Here is a 13,762-nt window from a genome sequence, read left to right on the forward strand (position 1 = left end):
CACTCTGGTCTAAGAATTCTGGTTTCCTCACCAACATGTGATTTAATATCCATAGAAACTTTTCTGCCTTTTTTTCTTCTATTAGTATACTCATGTAAGACTTGATTCTCTAATTTATGTCATCTTCTGGTAAAAAAAAAGAAAGTTCTCATCTGCCTAGACAAAGATAATTAGTAATGCTGGGTAAAGTGCTATATTGTTGGTGTTCTCAAAGCAGGGAAAGGCAATAATGAAATTCCAAGCAAAATAAATAAAGTGAATAAAGTTTCAGAAGTATGACCAGTCCTTGTATTTTAAGAGCACTGGTTGAGCTGGGCAGTGGTGGTGCACGCCTTTAATCCCAGCACTCGGGAGGCAGAGGCAGGCAGATCTCTGTGAGTTCGAGGCCAGCCTGGGCTACCAAGTGAGTTCCAGGAAAAAGGCGCAAAGCTACACAGAGAAACCCTGTCTCGAAAAACAAAAAACAAAAAAAAAAAAAGAAAGAAAGAAAGAAAAAAAAGAAAGAAAGAGCACTGGTTGCAGGTGCACCTGAAAAACAGGTCTTGTCTTCTCAGAAAATTTGGAATCAATCTACCTTGAGTTCAAATGATACCACTCTTGGGCATATACCCAAGGCATGCTCAATTATACCACAAGGACAGTTGTTCAACTATGTTCATAGCAGCAATATTCATAATAGCCAGAACCTGGAAACAACCTAGATTCCCATCAACCAAAGATGAGATAAAGAAAATGTGGTACATATACACAATGGAGTACTACTCAGCAGTAAAAAACAAGGACATCATGAAATTTGCAGGCAAATGGATGGAACTAGAAAATATCACCCTGAGTAAGGTAACCCAGAGTCAGAAAGACAAACACGGTATGTACTTACTCATAAGTGAATACTAGATGTAAAGCAAAGGATTACCAGACTACAACCCACAGCTCCAGAGAAGCTAGGAAACAAGGAGGACCCTAAGCAGGATGCATGGACCACCTTCGGAAGGTAAAATAGATGAGATCTCCATGAGCAAACTGGGGATGAGGAAGGAAATAGAGGGGAAGAAATGGGGAATGAGAACATGGGGAAATGGGATGGTCGAGCTGGGGAAGGGACAGAGTGGGACAACAATGAAAGAGATATCTTGAAACTACATGAGCAATCTGGGGGTGAGGGGGAGTGGAGGGCAAGGGTCAGTGGAAAGAGAGCTTGGAGGAGTGGGAGGTACTGGCTAGATCAGGAACAGAGTGCGAGAACGGGGAAGGAGATGCCATGATAAATGAGGACCCCATGGGAATAGGAAGAAGCAGAGTGCTAGAGAGATCCCCTGAAATCCACAAAGACACCTGGCAATGGTTGAGAGAATGCCCGGGCTGACCTACTCTGGCTGAGCACCCTAACTGTCATAATAGAACTCTCATCCAGTGACTGATGGAAGCAGATGCAGAGATCCACAGCTGGGCCCTGGGTGGAGCTCCAGGAATTCAATCAGCATCAGCGAGAGACAGGAGGTATTATATGAGCAAGAGATACTGAGACCATGACTGGAAAAAGCACAGGGACAAATAGTCAAACTAGTGGAAACACATGAACTGTGAGCCAGTAGCTGGGGAAACCCCATGGGACTGGACAGGGCACTCTGGATGGGTAAGATGGTTGATTGACTTAACTGTTTGGAGGCCCCCAGGCAGTGGGACCGGGACCTGTCCTTGGTGCATGAGCTGGCTTTTTGGAACCTAGGGCCTATGCTGAGACATTTTGCTCAGCCTTGGTGCAGGGAGGAGGGAACTGGACCTGCCTCAACTGAGTCTGCCAGGCTGGGCTGACTCCCCAGGGGAGACCTTGCCTTGGAGGGGGTGGGAGTCGGGGGCAGATTGGGGGTAAGGGCTGAGGGGTAGGTGGGAGGAGGGAGGATGGGGAATTCGTGGCTGATAAGTAAAATTAAATTAATAGTAAAATAAAAAAATAAAAATAAAAGAGAGAACTGGGGAAGAGAATAGGATAAAACAGAACAGAGAACACTGGCGATGAAGGGTACATGGGGGAAACAGAAGTGGCGAGATGAGAGCAGGGAGAGAAGGACTAACCAAAATGAAACAGGCACAAAAATGCTGCATGCGTGTCTATTTGTAGGCTAATAAAATAGTTTGAAAAACAAAAAACAAAAAAAAATTAAAAAAAAGAGGGAGACATTACAGATAAGGGAGAAACCTGGTGCTAGGGAAATTCCCAGAAATCCACAAGGACGACCCCAGATTAGACTACTAGCAATAGTGGAGAGAGTGCCTGAACTGGTCTTCCCCTGTATTCGGATTGGTGAATACCCTAACTGTCATCATAGAGCCTTCATCCAGTAACTGATGGAAGCAGATGCAGAGATCCACAGCCAAGCATCAGGCCGAGCTCCGGAGTCTAATCAAAGAGAGGCAAGAGGGATTATATGAACAAGGGAGGTCAAGATCATGATGGGGAAATCTACAGAGACAACTGAACCAAGCTCAAAGAAACTCAAGAACTTGAGACTGACAGCTGTGGAGTCTGCATGGGACTTGACTAGGCCCTCTGTATATGGGAGACAGATGTGTAGACAGATGTCTGATTGAAGGGCCCCTGGAAGTGGGATCAGGATCTATCCCTGGTGCATGAGCTGGCTTTCTGGAGCCCATTACCTATGGTGGGATACCTTGCTGAACCTTGATACAAGGGGAGGGGCTTGGTGATGCCTCAAATGAATATACCAAGCTTTGCTACTCCCCATGGGAGCCCTTACCCTTTTGGAGAAGGGGATGGGGGATTGGTTGGGGGAAGAAGGTTGGAGGGGGAGCATGAGCAGGGATGAGAGGGGGATCTGTGGTTGGTACGTAAAATAAATTTAAAATTTTCTTTAAAAGTGTCTTGTGTAACCAATAATTCGCATTTCTCCTTCAGAATTCACTATTAAGCAAATACTCTAATATCTGGCCATTCACAGCAGGTAGCTTTTATTGTATCCAAGTAATATTTAAGTAACATAATTTATGCTGTCCATAAACACATGGGTGTAGGGCCATCCACTGAAGCATAGTTAATCTACCAGGAGCCATAGACTTAAAGAAAACTGACTGTCCCTCCCCAGCAGCAGCAACTGTCAACAGCTCTTTAGCCATGGGTGGGGGCATAAAGTCTTTTTGTTTTTGCTTTTCCAAGACAGGGTGTCTCTGTGGCCCTGGCTGTCTTGGACCTCCCTCTGTAGACCAGGCTGACCTCAAATTCAGAGATCCCCCTGTGTCTGACTTCCAAGTGCTGGGATTAAAGGCATGAACCACCACCACCTAGCTATACTGTCTAATTCTAATACTTATTTCTTGTGCCTATAAATTAATGCCTTGTAAGCCACAGTTAACCTTAATTTCTTTCTCTTTCTTTCATTATGGAACCATAACCAGTTCCTTTATACTTTTACAAGGAGCCTCAGGGCCAGGGGCAGGTCAATTGTACACAACACTTAGGAGGCAGAGGATATAGCTTCTTGGAACTGTTTGGGAATATTATTTTAAGATGTGTTACTTTTATATTGCATTTGTTTAACCCTGTGAAGCTTGTTACTTTACCTGTCTAGAATGTCTGAAGGTCTAATGAAGGGCTGAATGGCCAATGGCAAGGCAGGAGAAAGGATAGATGGGGCTGGCAGGCAGAGAGAAGGAGATCTGGAAGAAGGAGTAGCTAGAGAAGGAGGAGGACTCCAGGGGCCAGCCACCCAGCTACACAGCCAGACACAGAGTAATAAGGAACAAAAATGTATACAGAAATAAAGAGAGATAAAAGTACAGAGGCAAAATGTGGATGGGCTAATTTTGGTTATGAAAAGCTGGCAAGAAACATGCCAAGCTAAGAGCTGGTATTTATAATTAAGAAAAAATTCTCCCTGTGTGATTTATTTGGGAGCTGTATGGCAGGGCCCCCAAAAAGGAAAGAGACAAAACAAACAACATGGGACAATGTTTGTATAGGATTCATAAAGCTTTCCATTCAATCTCCCATTCTACAAAAAAAAGACAAAAATAACAGTAGCCCTTCTTAGTCCTGTGGTAATTTCTGTACCACTCTACAGCTTATCAGGAGTATTTCTGGCATAGGAGAATAGACCTACTTCAAGATTCACTTCAGTTAAGATCAAAATGTTGTCAGACCAAAGATATGTTATAAAAATAATGCAGTTTACATAAATAGACCTTTGGCACAGGCTATCATTTTTTTGGACTCTATGTCTTTTTACCACACATATTGATGCACTGTGGGAAAATTTTAATATGAATTTTGTAGAAATGGGTGTTGATTAAATAATTTCCAGACCCAGTGTCTTAGTTACTTTCTTTGCTGTGACAAAACACCATGAATGAGGCAACTTATAAAATAAAGCATTCAATTGGCCTTATGGTTTCAGAGGGTTAGAGTCCATGATGGTGGAACAAATGCAGGAACAGCTGGAATTCACATCTTAATCTACAAGTAGGAAGCAGAAAGAGAATTCTATGAATGGCATGAGTCTTTTGAAACCTCAAAGCTTGCTGCACTGACTGACACACCTTCTCCACCAAGGCCACACCTCCTAATCCTTTTAAAATAGTTCTAGTAACTGGGGACCAACCATTCAAACATATGAGCCTCTCAGGGCCATTCTCATTCAAACAACTATCCGCAGGCTTCTATCTTATTTGTGAGCAGTTTCCATTAGTACACCAGCTAGACATTAATAATGTTTTACTTAGACATCAAACCAACTTCCTTTTTACTTGTGAATTAAACAACAAATAATCAAAAATGGCCCTTTGCATAAAGCCATTCCAGAAAAGCTAAGATTTTCTTTACCATTTCCTTCTTATATATAGAACTCCTGCATTTCCTCACCCAGAGTTCTCCAATTCCTCCCACCCTGAAAATAAACATTTCCATAGAGCATGACATGCCTACTTTGGTCTTTTAGTTACTGTTTTTTTAAACATGTTTGATCTCTTATATATGTGTTCAGAATGGTACTGTGTCTCTTAGACATAAAGTTCCCAGAGGACAGAGGCTCTGCTCTTTCTTAGTTTAACTAATGGATCATGATGCACCACAAGCAGCAAGGTGCTTAATCAGTGCCTTAATACTTGGAGATTCATATATAAATAGGGTGAACATGTATGTGATCATTCAAACTAGGACATTTCTGAGAGTGAATAGGGGGCATGATTAATAATTATTCTGGAACAAAAGGCATAAACCAGCTCTATTCAGGGTGAACCATGGAGTTATTAGTTATACTTTTGATTCAAGCGTTATTTTTTGGAAATATCCATATCTCTTATAATTACAAATTAGAACGTATTTTGAGTCAGACATAATTTTCAAACAGTACAGAAAGATTCTTTAAAAATGACTCCAAAAGAATAACTGAATGTTTTCATGCATGTAAAATGAGTTATCTTGGTGCAGTACAGACTAGTGGGTTACCATTCTTACCCTTGCAATTTGTCATTCGGGAATATATCTATCAGAGTAACACCTCATTCCAACTCTAATGGAACTGAGCTCACTTAGCAATGGCTATACTTGGAGGAAAAATAACAAAAGTTCTAGAAACAGGCAAATAGACATCTCTTTTTTCCAGCTTCTTTCAAAGGTTGCCTCTTAGACCCATTAGTTCATCAAGCATTTTAACATTTCTAGAAATGAAATTATTTTTTTGCATTTGCTACCTCACTTCCTAATTTCTTGACATACGCATTTTCTTCCACAAACTCCTCTAGAAGTTATATGTTTACACTATGTAGGAACACTTCTCAGATAAAGCCTTTTTGCTGAAAACTGAGTTACAAAAGTTTTGCTTGTCTGATATAATAAAAACTGAAATTGACTAATTAAAGATATATTTTACACTTTAATTCCCCTTATGTTATTTGCATCCTCTCATGATTTCTTCACAATACCAAGATAATAATAATAATAACAATAATAACAAAACTTCAGAAGACTTTCACAAAAATAATGAGTACAAATTAGAACGTCATGAAAATCATTTAGTTTTGGCAGTGTTTGTATAGACAAACAGGATGTCTGAGGTCAGTTTTCTATTACATTATGGCATTTCCTTAAGGTTATTTTAGTAACTTGTTACAGATATATTAAGATATTGCCTATTCACACTTCTTCCAATAATGCAAGTATGAATATCTAAAATTATCTCTTTTTTCCTCTTGGCAATTTACAAAGGGATGAGGATGGGAGCGACATGCAGAGTACTTTAGCTCAAATTTTCAAATTATTTCTGGACAAATTCCAAAACTCCCATCAAGGTACTTGAAAGGTAATGCTACAATGTTAAACCCCATCTTTTGTTTCTTGATTTTAATCTAAAATATGGATTAGAAAACTCAGACGTGTTATAACACTTTTAAATTCAATTAAGCTCGGTATCACAAACTAACCTGAACACTAAGATATCTATATTTCTCCCTCACTGGCCATAATGTAGAAGTATGTTGCTTAAATTAGTCCAAGAAAAATAAAATCAATTTCCATTCACCAGAGTCTGTTTTTTTTTTTTTTTTTTTTTTTTTTACCAGACCTGTATTGGTCGTTTCAGTGTTTATTAATGCCACCCCACTATCATTTTACTCCCTCCTGATACCTAGTCACAGAGGCACACAGTAGTGAGTTTCACCATCAAAACAGGTTTCCACAGAAATCAAGGATATGCATTTCAAATTTGGGCCACCAATCTCCTGCAGGATTTCCTTTGCTATTTCTTTTGCTATTACCCACTACCACCACCAACATACTCGGCAGTTTTGTTTTGTTTTTTATTGCAAAACCAAGAGAGCTTATATTCAAGGCTTACAACCAGTTCAGTTGATTCTTGAGAGAGACTCAGCATTCCTTTCGGAAAACACTCAAGGTATAAGAGAGAATAAAATGACATTTATCCTTTTATCTCCTTTGTGATCAATACCTTTATGGATGGTTTTAATTTAGAAAAAAATATTTAAATAGCTAGCAATTCTAGAACATATAAATCGAATCTGACTTACAAAAGGAATGTCTGTGGCATCTTTTGAGTGCAAGGCAAGTCTAATATCAAGGATATCATGCTTGTTTTTCAGACATTTACTGTTCAATTTGCATATGTATATTCTGACATTTCTATAGGTTTTTTCTTTTTATTATTTATGGCATAATTCTTTATTGGTTCTTTGGGAATTTCACATCATGTACCCCAATCTTGCTCACCTCCTCATCCCTCCATATCTTCCCCTCACCACTACAGGATCCCACTCCCAAAAGGAATCCCCCCAAATTAATTTAAAACAAAACAAAGAAACAAAAACACCCTGCTCCTCCATCTTTCCCATCTCTCCAACACCTCTTCATTCATTCCAGTGGCATTAGGTGCTGTGGTGTGCCCTGCAATATACCCTTTTGTCCAATCAGCCCCACCCACAAATGTTCATTGCAATGAGTCATTGGTCTGGTTCAAGGCCTCTGGCATACCATCATCACTGGACCCTCACAGAAACTCCTCTCAGATATCCTGCTTTTGTACTGAGTTATGGATGGAGACTGTGGCTATCCTTTGGTAGGACCAGTCCCTACACACACTCCAGCAGGTCATAGATATGTTAGATGTTAGATTAGGCCAACCCAAGGCCCAGGATCTGGTCAATCTGGGCTGCTGGGACTGTCCTCCTCAGGCAAGGTGTGGACCCAGCACTTCTAGGCCCATGCCATTGGGGCTACCTGTCCCACACCCATAGTGAGAGGTGGGGCCATCTCTTTAGAGTGTGAGGGCCAGCTTTCCTGCTACAGTGTCCAGTGAGGGTCAGGGCTAGCTATACCAGGGCCAGTGAAGAGCAGGGCAAGCTCAGCACTGCCCTTGAATTTCAACATACATGGTTCCTATGACTACTGTGGTAACAAGGGCCATGGACATCAACTTAGACCATGGATGCTGTAGGGCCATGGACCCATACATGGCCCTAGGCATCAGCCCGAGGCCATATGTGATCATGGCCCTGGGTGGCAGTACAGGCTACCCAGATCAGTTTGGCCCTGGTTGCATCATGGCCCTCAGACACCAACAGAGTTTCCAGTACCTGACCAGATCCAAGACATCTGCATGGGTCTCAGCAATAAGAGGAGCCATGGGTATCAACTCAGACCCAGGCTGCTGTAGGGTCACAGACCAAGATATGGCCCTAGGCAGCAGCCCTGGCCTGGATGACACCATGGCCCTGGGTGACAGCACAGACCACTCAGATTGGCATGGCCCTGGCAGTGGCACACCATCATGGCCACAGGTTGTGGCCTGGATCCCAGACATCCATGTGGCCTTTGGACATCAACACAGACCCCGGCTGTTAGGACCATGTACCCAGACATGGTCCTCAGCAACAGCCCTGGATTAGATGTCACCATGGCCCCAGGTGGCAGCACAGGCCACTGAGATCAGCAAGGCCCCCATGGCAGCATGCTCTTGGACACCAACTTGTCCACAGGTGGCGGCCCAGACCTCTGGCGTCAGCATGGCCTTTGATGGTATCAGGAGCCAAAGACATCAACATAGACCCTGACTACAGTAAGACCATGCAGTTTTTATTTCTAATCTTTGCTATTTCAATGAGACAAACACAAGAAGCATCCTGTCACATGTAACTTTTGCAGTTGACTAATTAATTTTGACCACATATCCTTTAGCACTTCTGAAATGGAGGGATATGGTCAGTTCTTGGAATTTTGGCCAATTCTGTGACCATTTCAACTAACAGAATATCAGGAAATGCTTTTGTGCCAGATTGTAAGCCAAGAAATTAAAAGACAGGCAGCTTTCATTTCTTATTTCTGATGTACTTGCTCTGATGAAAATAAGTATCACAAAAGAAAATTTCTCACAAAACATATCATACCGTGACAATGATCATTCTACCATTTGGAATTGGCCACATGGAAATAAAAATGTCCAGCTATTCTACAGCTGCTTCTCCCATCCCAATTTTGGCTTTAGATATAGGCATGATGATGGTATCATGACATCAATCCCTATAAAATCCTCAGTAGATTATATTCCCAGTCATCTCAAAGTGTCTTTATGCATTTGAAATTGACATCTGATTATCTGGACCTAGTCTATCTATAGAAGCATGTAGATACATGCTTTAGGATGGTTGGTTATTCAACAAACAATAACTAAATAATTTCCAAATGGCAACTAAACAATTTCTAGAATAACTGAAAATGGGTAATTCTTTAAAAGAAAACAGTCACCTCATCAAATTTGTTTTTACGACATTCCTCACACCAATGTATATCTATTCCATCCTTCAAATTCTTTTCCCGATGCTCTAAAAATACACCAAAACAGGGCCTTAGTTTTTTAATATTCTTTTTGCATTTCTCTAGTATTTATGTTTTATATCTGCATGTTTCTGTGAGCAAATTTATATCTTATAAACTATAACTTTCAATTATAATATGAAATCTTCTTTTTTTCAAGAAAGCAAATATTCCGCAGAGAGCTCATATACACCTGTAAACCAACTGTAACTTCCAAAATGGTGTAATATTTTTTCCTACAGTGTTAAATCCTGGACTTTTCAGAGAACTGGCATTTAACAAGTAAAGATTTACTCTATTCTCTTTTTAAGGCCAGTTATTTCTCACTTTGTGTAGGCTTCAGTTTAACAAGATATTTAGGGGAAAGTCCTCAGAAGAGTTCTCACCCGCTTCTTCTGTCCATTCCATGAACTTTTCTGAGAGTGCATATCTGTTCTACCCTTCTTATTCTAATATCTCCACATAGGGAAAGGAATAAACAACTAGTGATTCCTTAGGTTATAGTCTGCTTCAAATTCTGAAATAGTAGAGATACATTAACTATTTAGTTTTAGCTTCTTAGAGTTTATATTCTCCCAAATAGCCACTTTTCAGTAGATAAGCATTCTCCATACATTCTCCAGAATCTATTTAAATCCTGTAATAAATTACCAGCTTGGTGTCTGTATATACCTATATTATGGAGTTTGGACATGCATAAAAAGATCAGATTGCTGAAAAGCAAAGTTCCATCCATGAAAATTATTTTTCTTTGTTCCATGCATAACTGCATTAATTCAATAACATTCCTAAAATGAGACTATGCTTATATAAGCAGATAAATAATTAGAAAGCATATAAATCATTACTTCCTAATGTGACTGCAACTAGATTCAATGCAATTTACAAATAAATATGAGAAATGACTACCTTTTTTACTGAATTAAATCCAGCAATGTTTCAATGAAGAGAAATGAAGATTCCCATGTTCATTCGCAAAAAAACACCAAACCCCCAACATAATAAAGAAAGATATATCTTCATTTTCACCCATTTAAAATATTTTTTTCATCAAGCTTAAAATAGCTATGATTTTAGCACTTGCTACTCTTAATCAATAAGATGGCATGCTAAAATGAGAAGATAACCTTTCGTTTTCACAAGAGATTTATTTTAAATAAAATGAACCTTGTGAGAGTAGAATGAGTTCAAGTTAATTTCTTTAAGAGAATTTTAAGCAACTTCAGAGCTGATGAACTATACTATACATTATAATCACTAAGTAAGATGAGGGTATTTATGAAACACTACAAATAAATAGAAATTGATGTCATTTAATATAGTGAAGTGTAATTCACTAATAACTTATAAATTCAATCTTGGAGGCCAAAAGTTTATTAATGGACAATTTAATGGGGCTTTCAATTTGGGAAAATGAAACAATACAGTTCTATGAATGATTTTTTTAATTGTAAGACACTGTACTAAAAGTACACTTTCCTTCCACTAGTTCATACAATAAGTTACATAGACCCATTCAAACTACTGCAAATTTTGATTTTACAAAATCAAATGGAGTCATTAACTTCTCCTATGCAAAAATTGCCATGCAGTTCTGTGTCCCTTTTTAGCAAAGGTAAATTTAGATGATGGAAAGGAACACGTAGACATTTTGGGGAAAGTGGTCTTCCTGGAAAATAATGCGTGTAGTGAAGAGTGTTGTGGCTGTGTACAGGTTTTCTAGTATAAACCTTAAGTTTTTATGAAAGTGATTGGGAAATGTTACTTGATTCTTAGAAGAGCTGAAGTGCTTTCTGGAGTTATAGGTGTTGGTAAAGGCACTAATCTCGGGCTGAGCTGTTCTATGAAAGCCTCATTGTACAGTTGGCCAGGAGAGATTCTGACCAGATTACTGGGTTAACATTGTGTTCTTCCCATTCAAAGGGTTTCCTCCCTGATTTGTTACAGGTGCTGTTTGAGGAGAAACCCAATTGGAATTGTCAGAGTAAATGACAGACATACTTATAGATAGCTGCAATTACTGTAAAATAAAGTAAGACTAGCAGATGAGAAGGAAAATATTGCAAAAGAGAGTTCATAAACTCAGCAGGGGAAAAATGAGGAGTACTATAGCTTGATTACCAGGCAATCAGCCCACTCTACATACACACTCTTACATTTTTCACATTACCCTAATTGATTACAATGCTGGCCTTTCTCTTCTGTTACCTGGAAAGCACGCCTTTGGTGCTATTCAGTTCACACTTAGATTGTCTTAGAGAAGTTCCCTTTGAATTTTGAATGTTTGTAATTAAAAACTTCTACTTTCCTGAAACCTCACCAAAAAAACACTCTTGCCTGTTACTATGACCCAGAAAATATAAATGAGAACTTACAAGAAAAAACCCTTCATGGTCACTAAACTTATAACTTCTTAGAGTAGTCTCAAGTCAACTGGATACATTTTGAACGTACCCACCCCATGCTGACCTGAACAAGTGCCAGCATTTACATCAGAAGTGGGTAGTTTGAGGTATACAGAAGAAATTTATTTAGAGCAAGAATTTAGTGGTGTAGTTCACATTGCAAAGTAAATATTAAGTTTATCCTGCAAAATACACCGACAATATTCCAACAAGTAATCAATACATTCTAATAAAAAATAGAAGTATGATGAGTGAAACAAATTGTTAGTTGACACAAATTTGTACCTGACTTTCTTGGAAATGTTGGCGAGAAAATGCACATGAGGAAGTGCCATCAGTTTCCATGGAAGAAGTCTTTATTCTGATTATCTTTGTTCTTCAGTAAGTTCTGCAGTGTCTCATCTTATAAATAAACACATTTGTGTTATTTTCTAAGTTTATGTGCAAAACTATAATATAATAAGACTATGAATTTTCACTGCTCAAGAGATAAATACCCTTAAAGCAATGCCACACTTCAAAATCTCAACTGGCAATTGATTATATAATTATTTAGTAATTAGCATTTAATATGTACAGCATAATAAAGTAGTACATCTAAAACTGAAAACCTGTTACTCTATGTAGTAAAGCATTTTGTATAATTTTGTGCACTCATATTTATATTATGTCATTTAAAAGCTTGTATTAACTATAGGACTGGCTCATTTGGAAACCAACACACAGGTGGTTTTTCTGCAACTTTAATGACTTTATTATCACAATACTACAGCTTTATTCTTACCAATAGCTGATATTCAGTACTATGTATATATCTGGTTGTGAGCCTAGTCTTTCATGGTGATATTTTATTTGTGCTGAAATGTGATTTTATTTTTATGTTAGTAAACAAAGTTGCCTGGAGATCAGAGGTCAAAGTGAGTCATAAACAAAAGTCAGGCAGCAGTAGCCCATGCCCTTAATCCGATCACATGGCAGGCAGAGTCTCGTGTGGTCAAGGACACAGCCAAATATGGTAACAGGAGCCTTTAATCCCAGTACCAACCATAAAGACCTGGAGGTCTGTATAGACAGGCAGTGATGAGGAAGTCATGTAACTGGGCTTAGCGCCAATGAGAGGGCAGAACAGGAAAGCAATAAAAGTACAGGTTAAGCAGGAATAGGTCTCTCTCCGGGGAAGCTGCTGCTGGTGGTAAGCTAAAGCTAGTCGTGGCTGTTGCTCTGATCTCTTTGGCTATTTCCTCTGTATTTGGCTCTGTGTTTCTTATTTACTAAGACTGTTCAGAATTTCGTCTACAGTCTTTAACAGCTGAGCCGCATCTCCATTAGTCTCAGTAGCCTTGGGAGGTGCAGTGTATTATGCAGTAGACCCTTTTGCCCAAGCAGCTTCACTTGCAAATGTTCATTGTGTAATATGTTGTTGGTCAGGTTCAAGGCCTCTGCCTTCTGGCACAACATCAATACTTAACCCTCAGCAAAATTTCTCTCAGACATCCTGTTGTTGCCCTGAGGCATGGAGAACCTGAGGTTAGGGTTTATTGGTTGTAGTATTAAGGCAAGTCCATGTAGTTAAAAGGGAGGTTTATTTTGTGGCGTAACTTACAAGTAAAAGGATAGGTTACAGGGTCCAGGAAAGGTGTAGCACAGTCCAGCGGTGTTCTCTGGAAAACTCTGCTCAATCTACCTCTAGCGTCCAGGATCCAGGAACCAAGAGAGCTGTCACATCCGAATCTCGGGTCTTAAGGGCTCCTGTCTTGGCCCCGCCTTGTAGACATGACAGTTGCCGAAGCCTCAATGGGGGTAGAACTTCCAGGTCAAAGCTGCAACAGCTACTCACTACAAGGATTCCATAGGACCAGTCCCTTCTCAGGCTCTGGCAGGTCACAGATGGGCTAGATGTTGGGAAATGTCAACTCAAAGCCCTGAATGTGTACCTGAGTGGTAGCTGATTTGATCAATCCAGACAACTGGGACCATGAAGTCAAACCTCCCACCTACCTCTCCTGCCCTCCCCCAAGTGTGG

At 39.7% G+C, this 13,762-nt stretch overlaps 1 protein-coding gene across 2 annotated transcripts in view; it reads right to left on the reverse strand.

The window, feature by feature from the left end:
- The window catches only part of Il1rapl2 (interleukin 1 receptor accessory protein like 2), a 1,196,146-nt gene that overhangs the window by 843,139 nt on the left and 339,245 nt on the right, over positions 1-13,762 (reverse strand). The window contains exons 1-2 of one of the 2 annotated variants that reach the window (XM_076562815.1): positions 13,343-13,761; positions 12,025-12,141 (exon numbers count right to left, since the gene is read on the reverse strand). The exons of the other annotated variant lie outside the window; for it this stretch is intronic. Coding sequence (XP_076418930.1) covers positions 12,025-12,061 — 37 coding nt within the window. The 5' untranslated portion in view covers positions 12,062-12,141; positions 13,343-13,761. Of the gene's footprint in view, positions 1-12,024; positions 12,142-13,342; position 13,762 lie in introns of those variants that run through there. 2 annotated transcript variants of the gene reach the window in all.

The sequence above is a fragment of the Peromyscus maniculatus genome, chromosome X (genome assembly GCF_049852395.1).
Source record: "Peromyscus maniculatus bairdii isolate BWxNUB_F1_BW_parent chromosome X, HU_Pman_BW_mat_3.1, whole genome shotgun sequence".
Taxonomy (NCBI): Eukaryota; Metazoa; Chordata; class Mammalia; order Rodentia; family Cricetidae; genus Peromyscus; species Peromyscus maniculatus.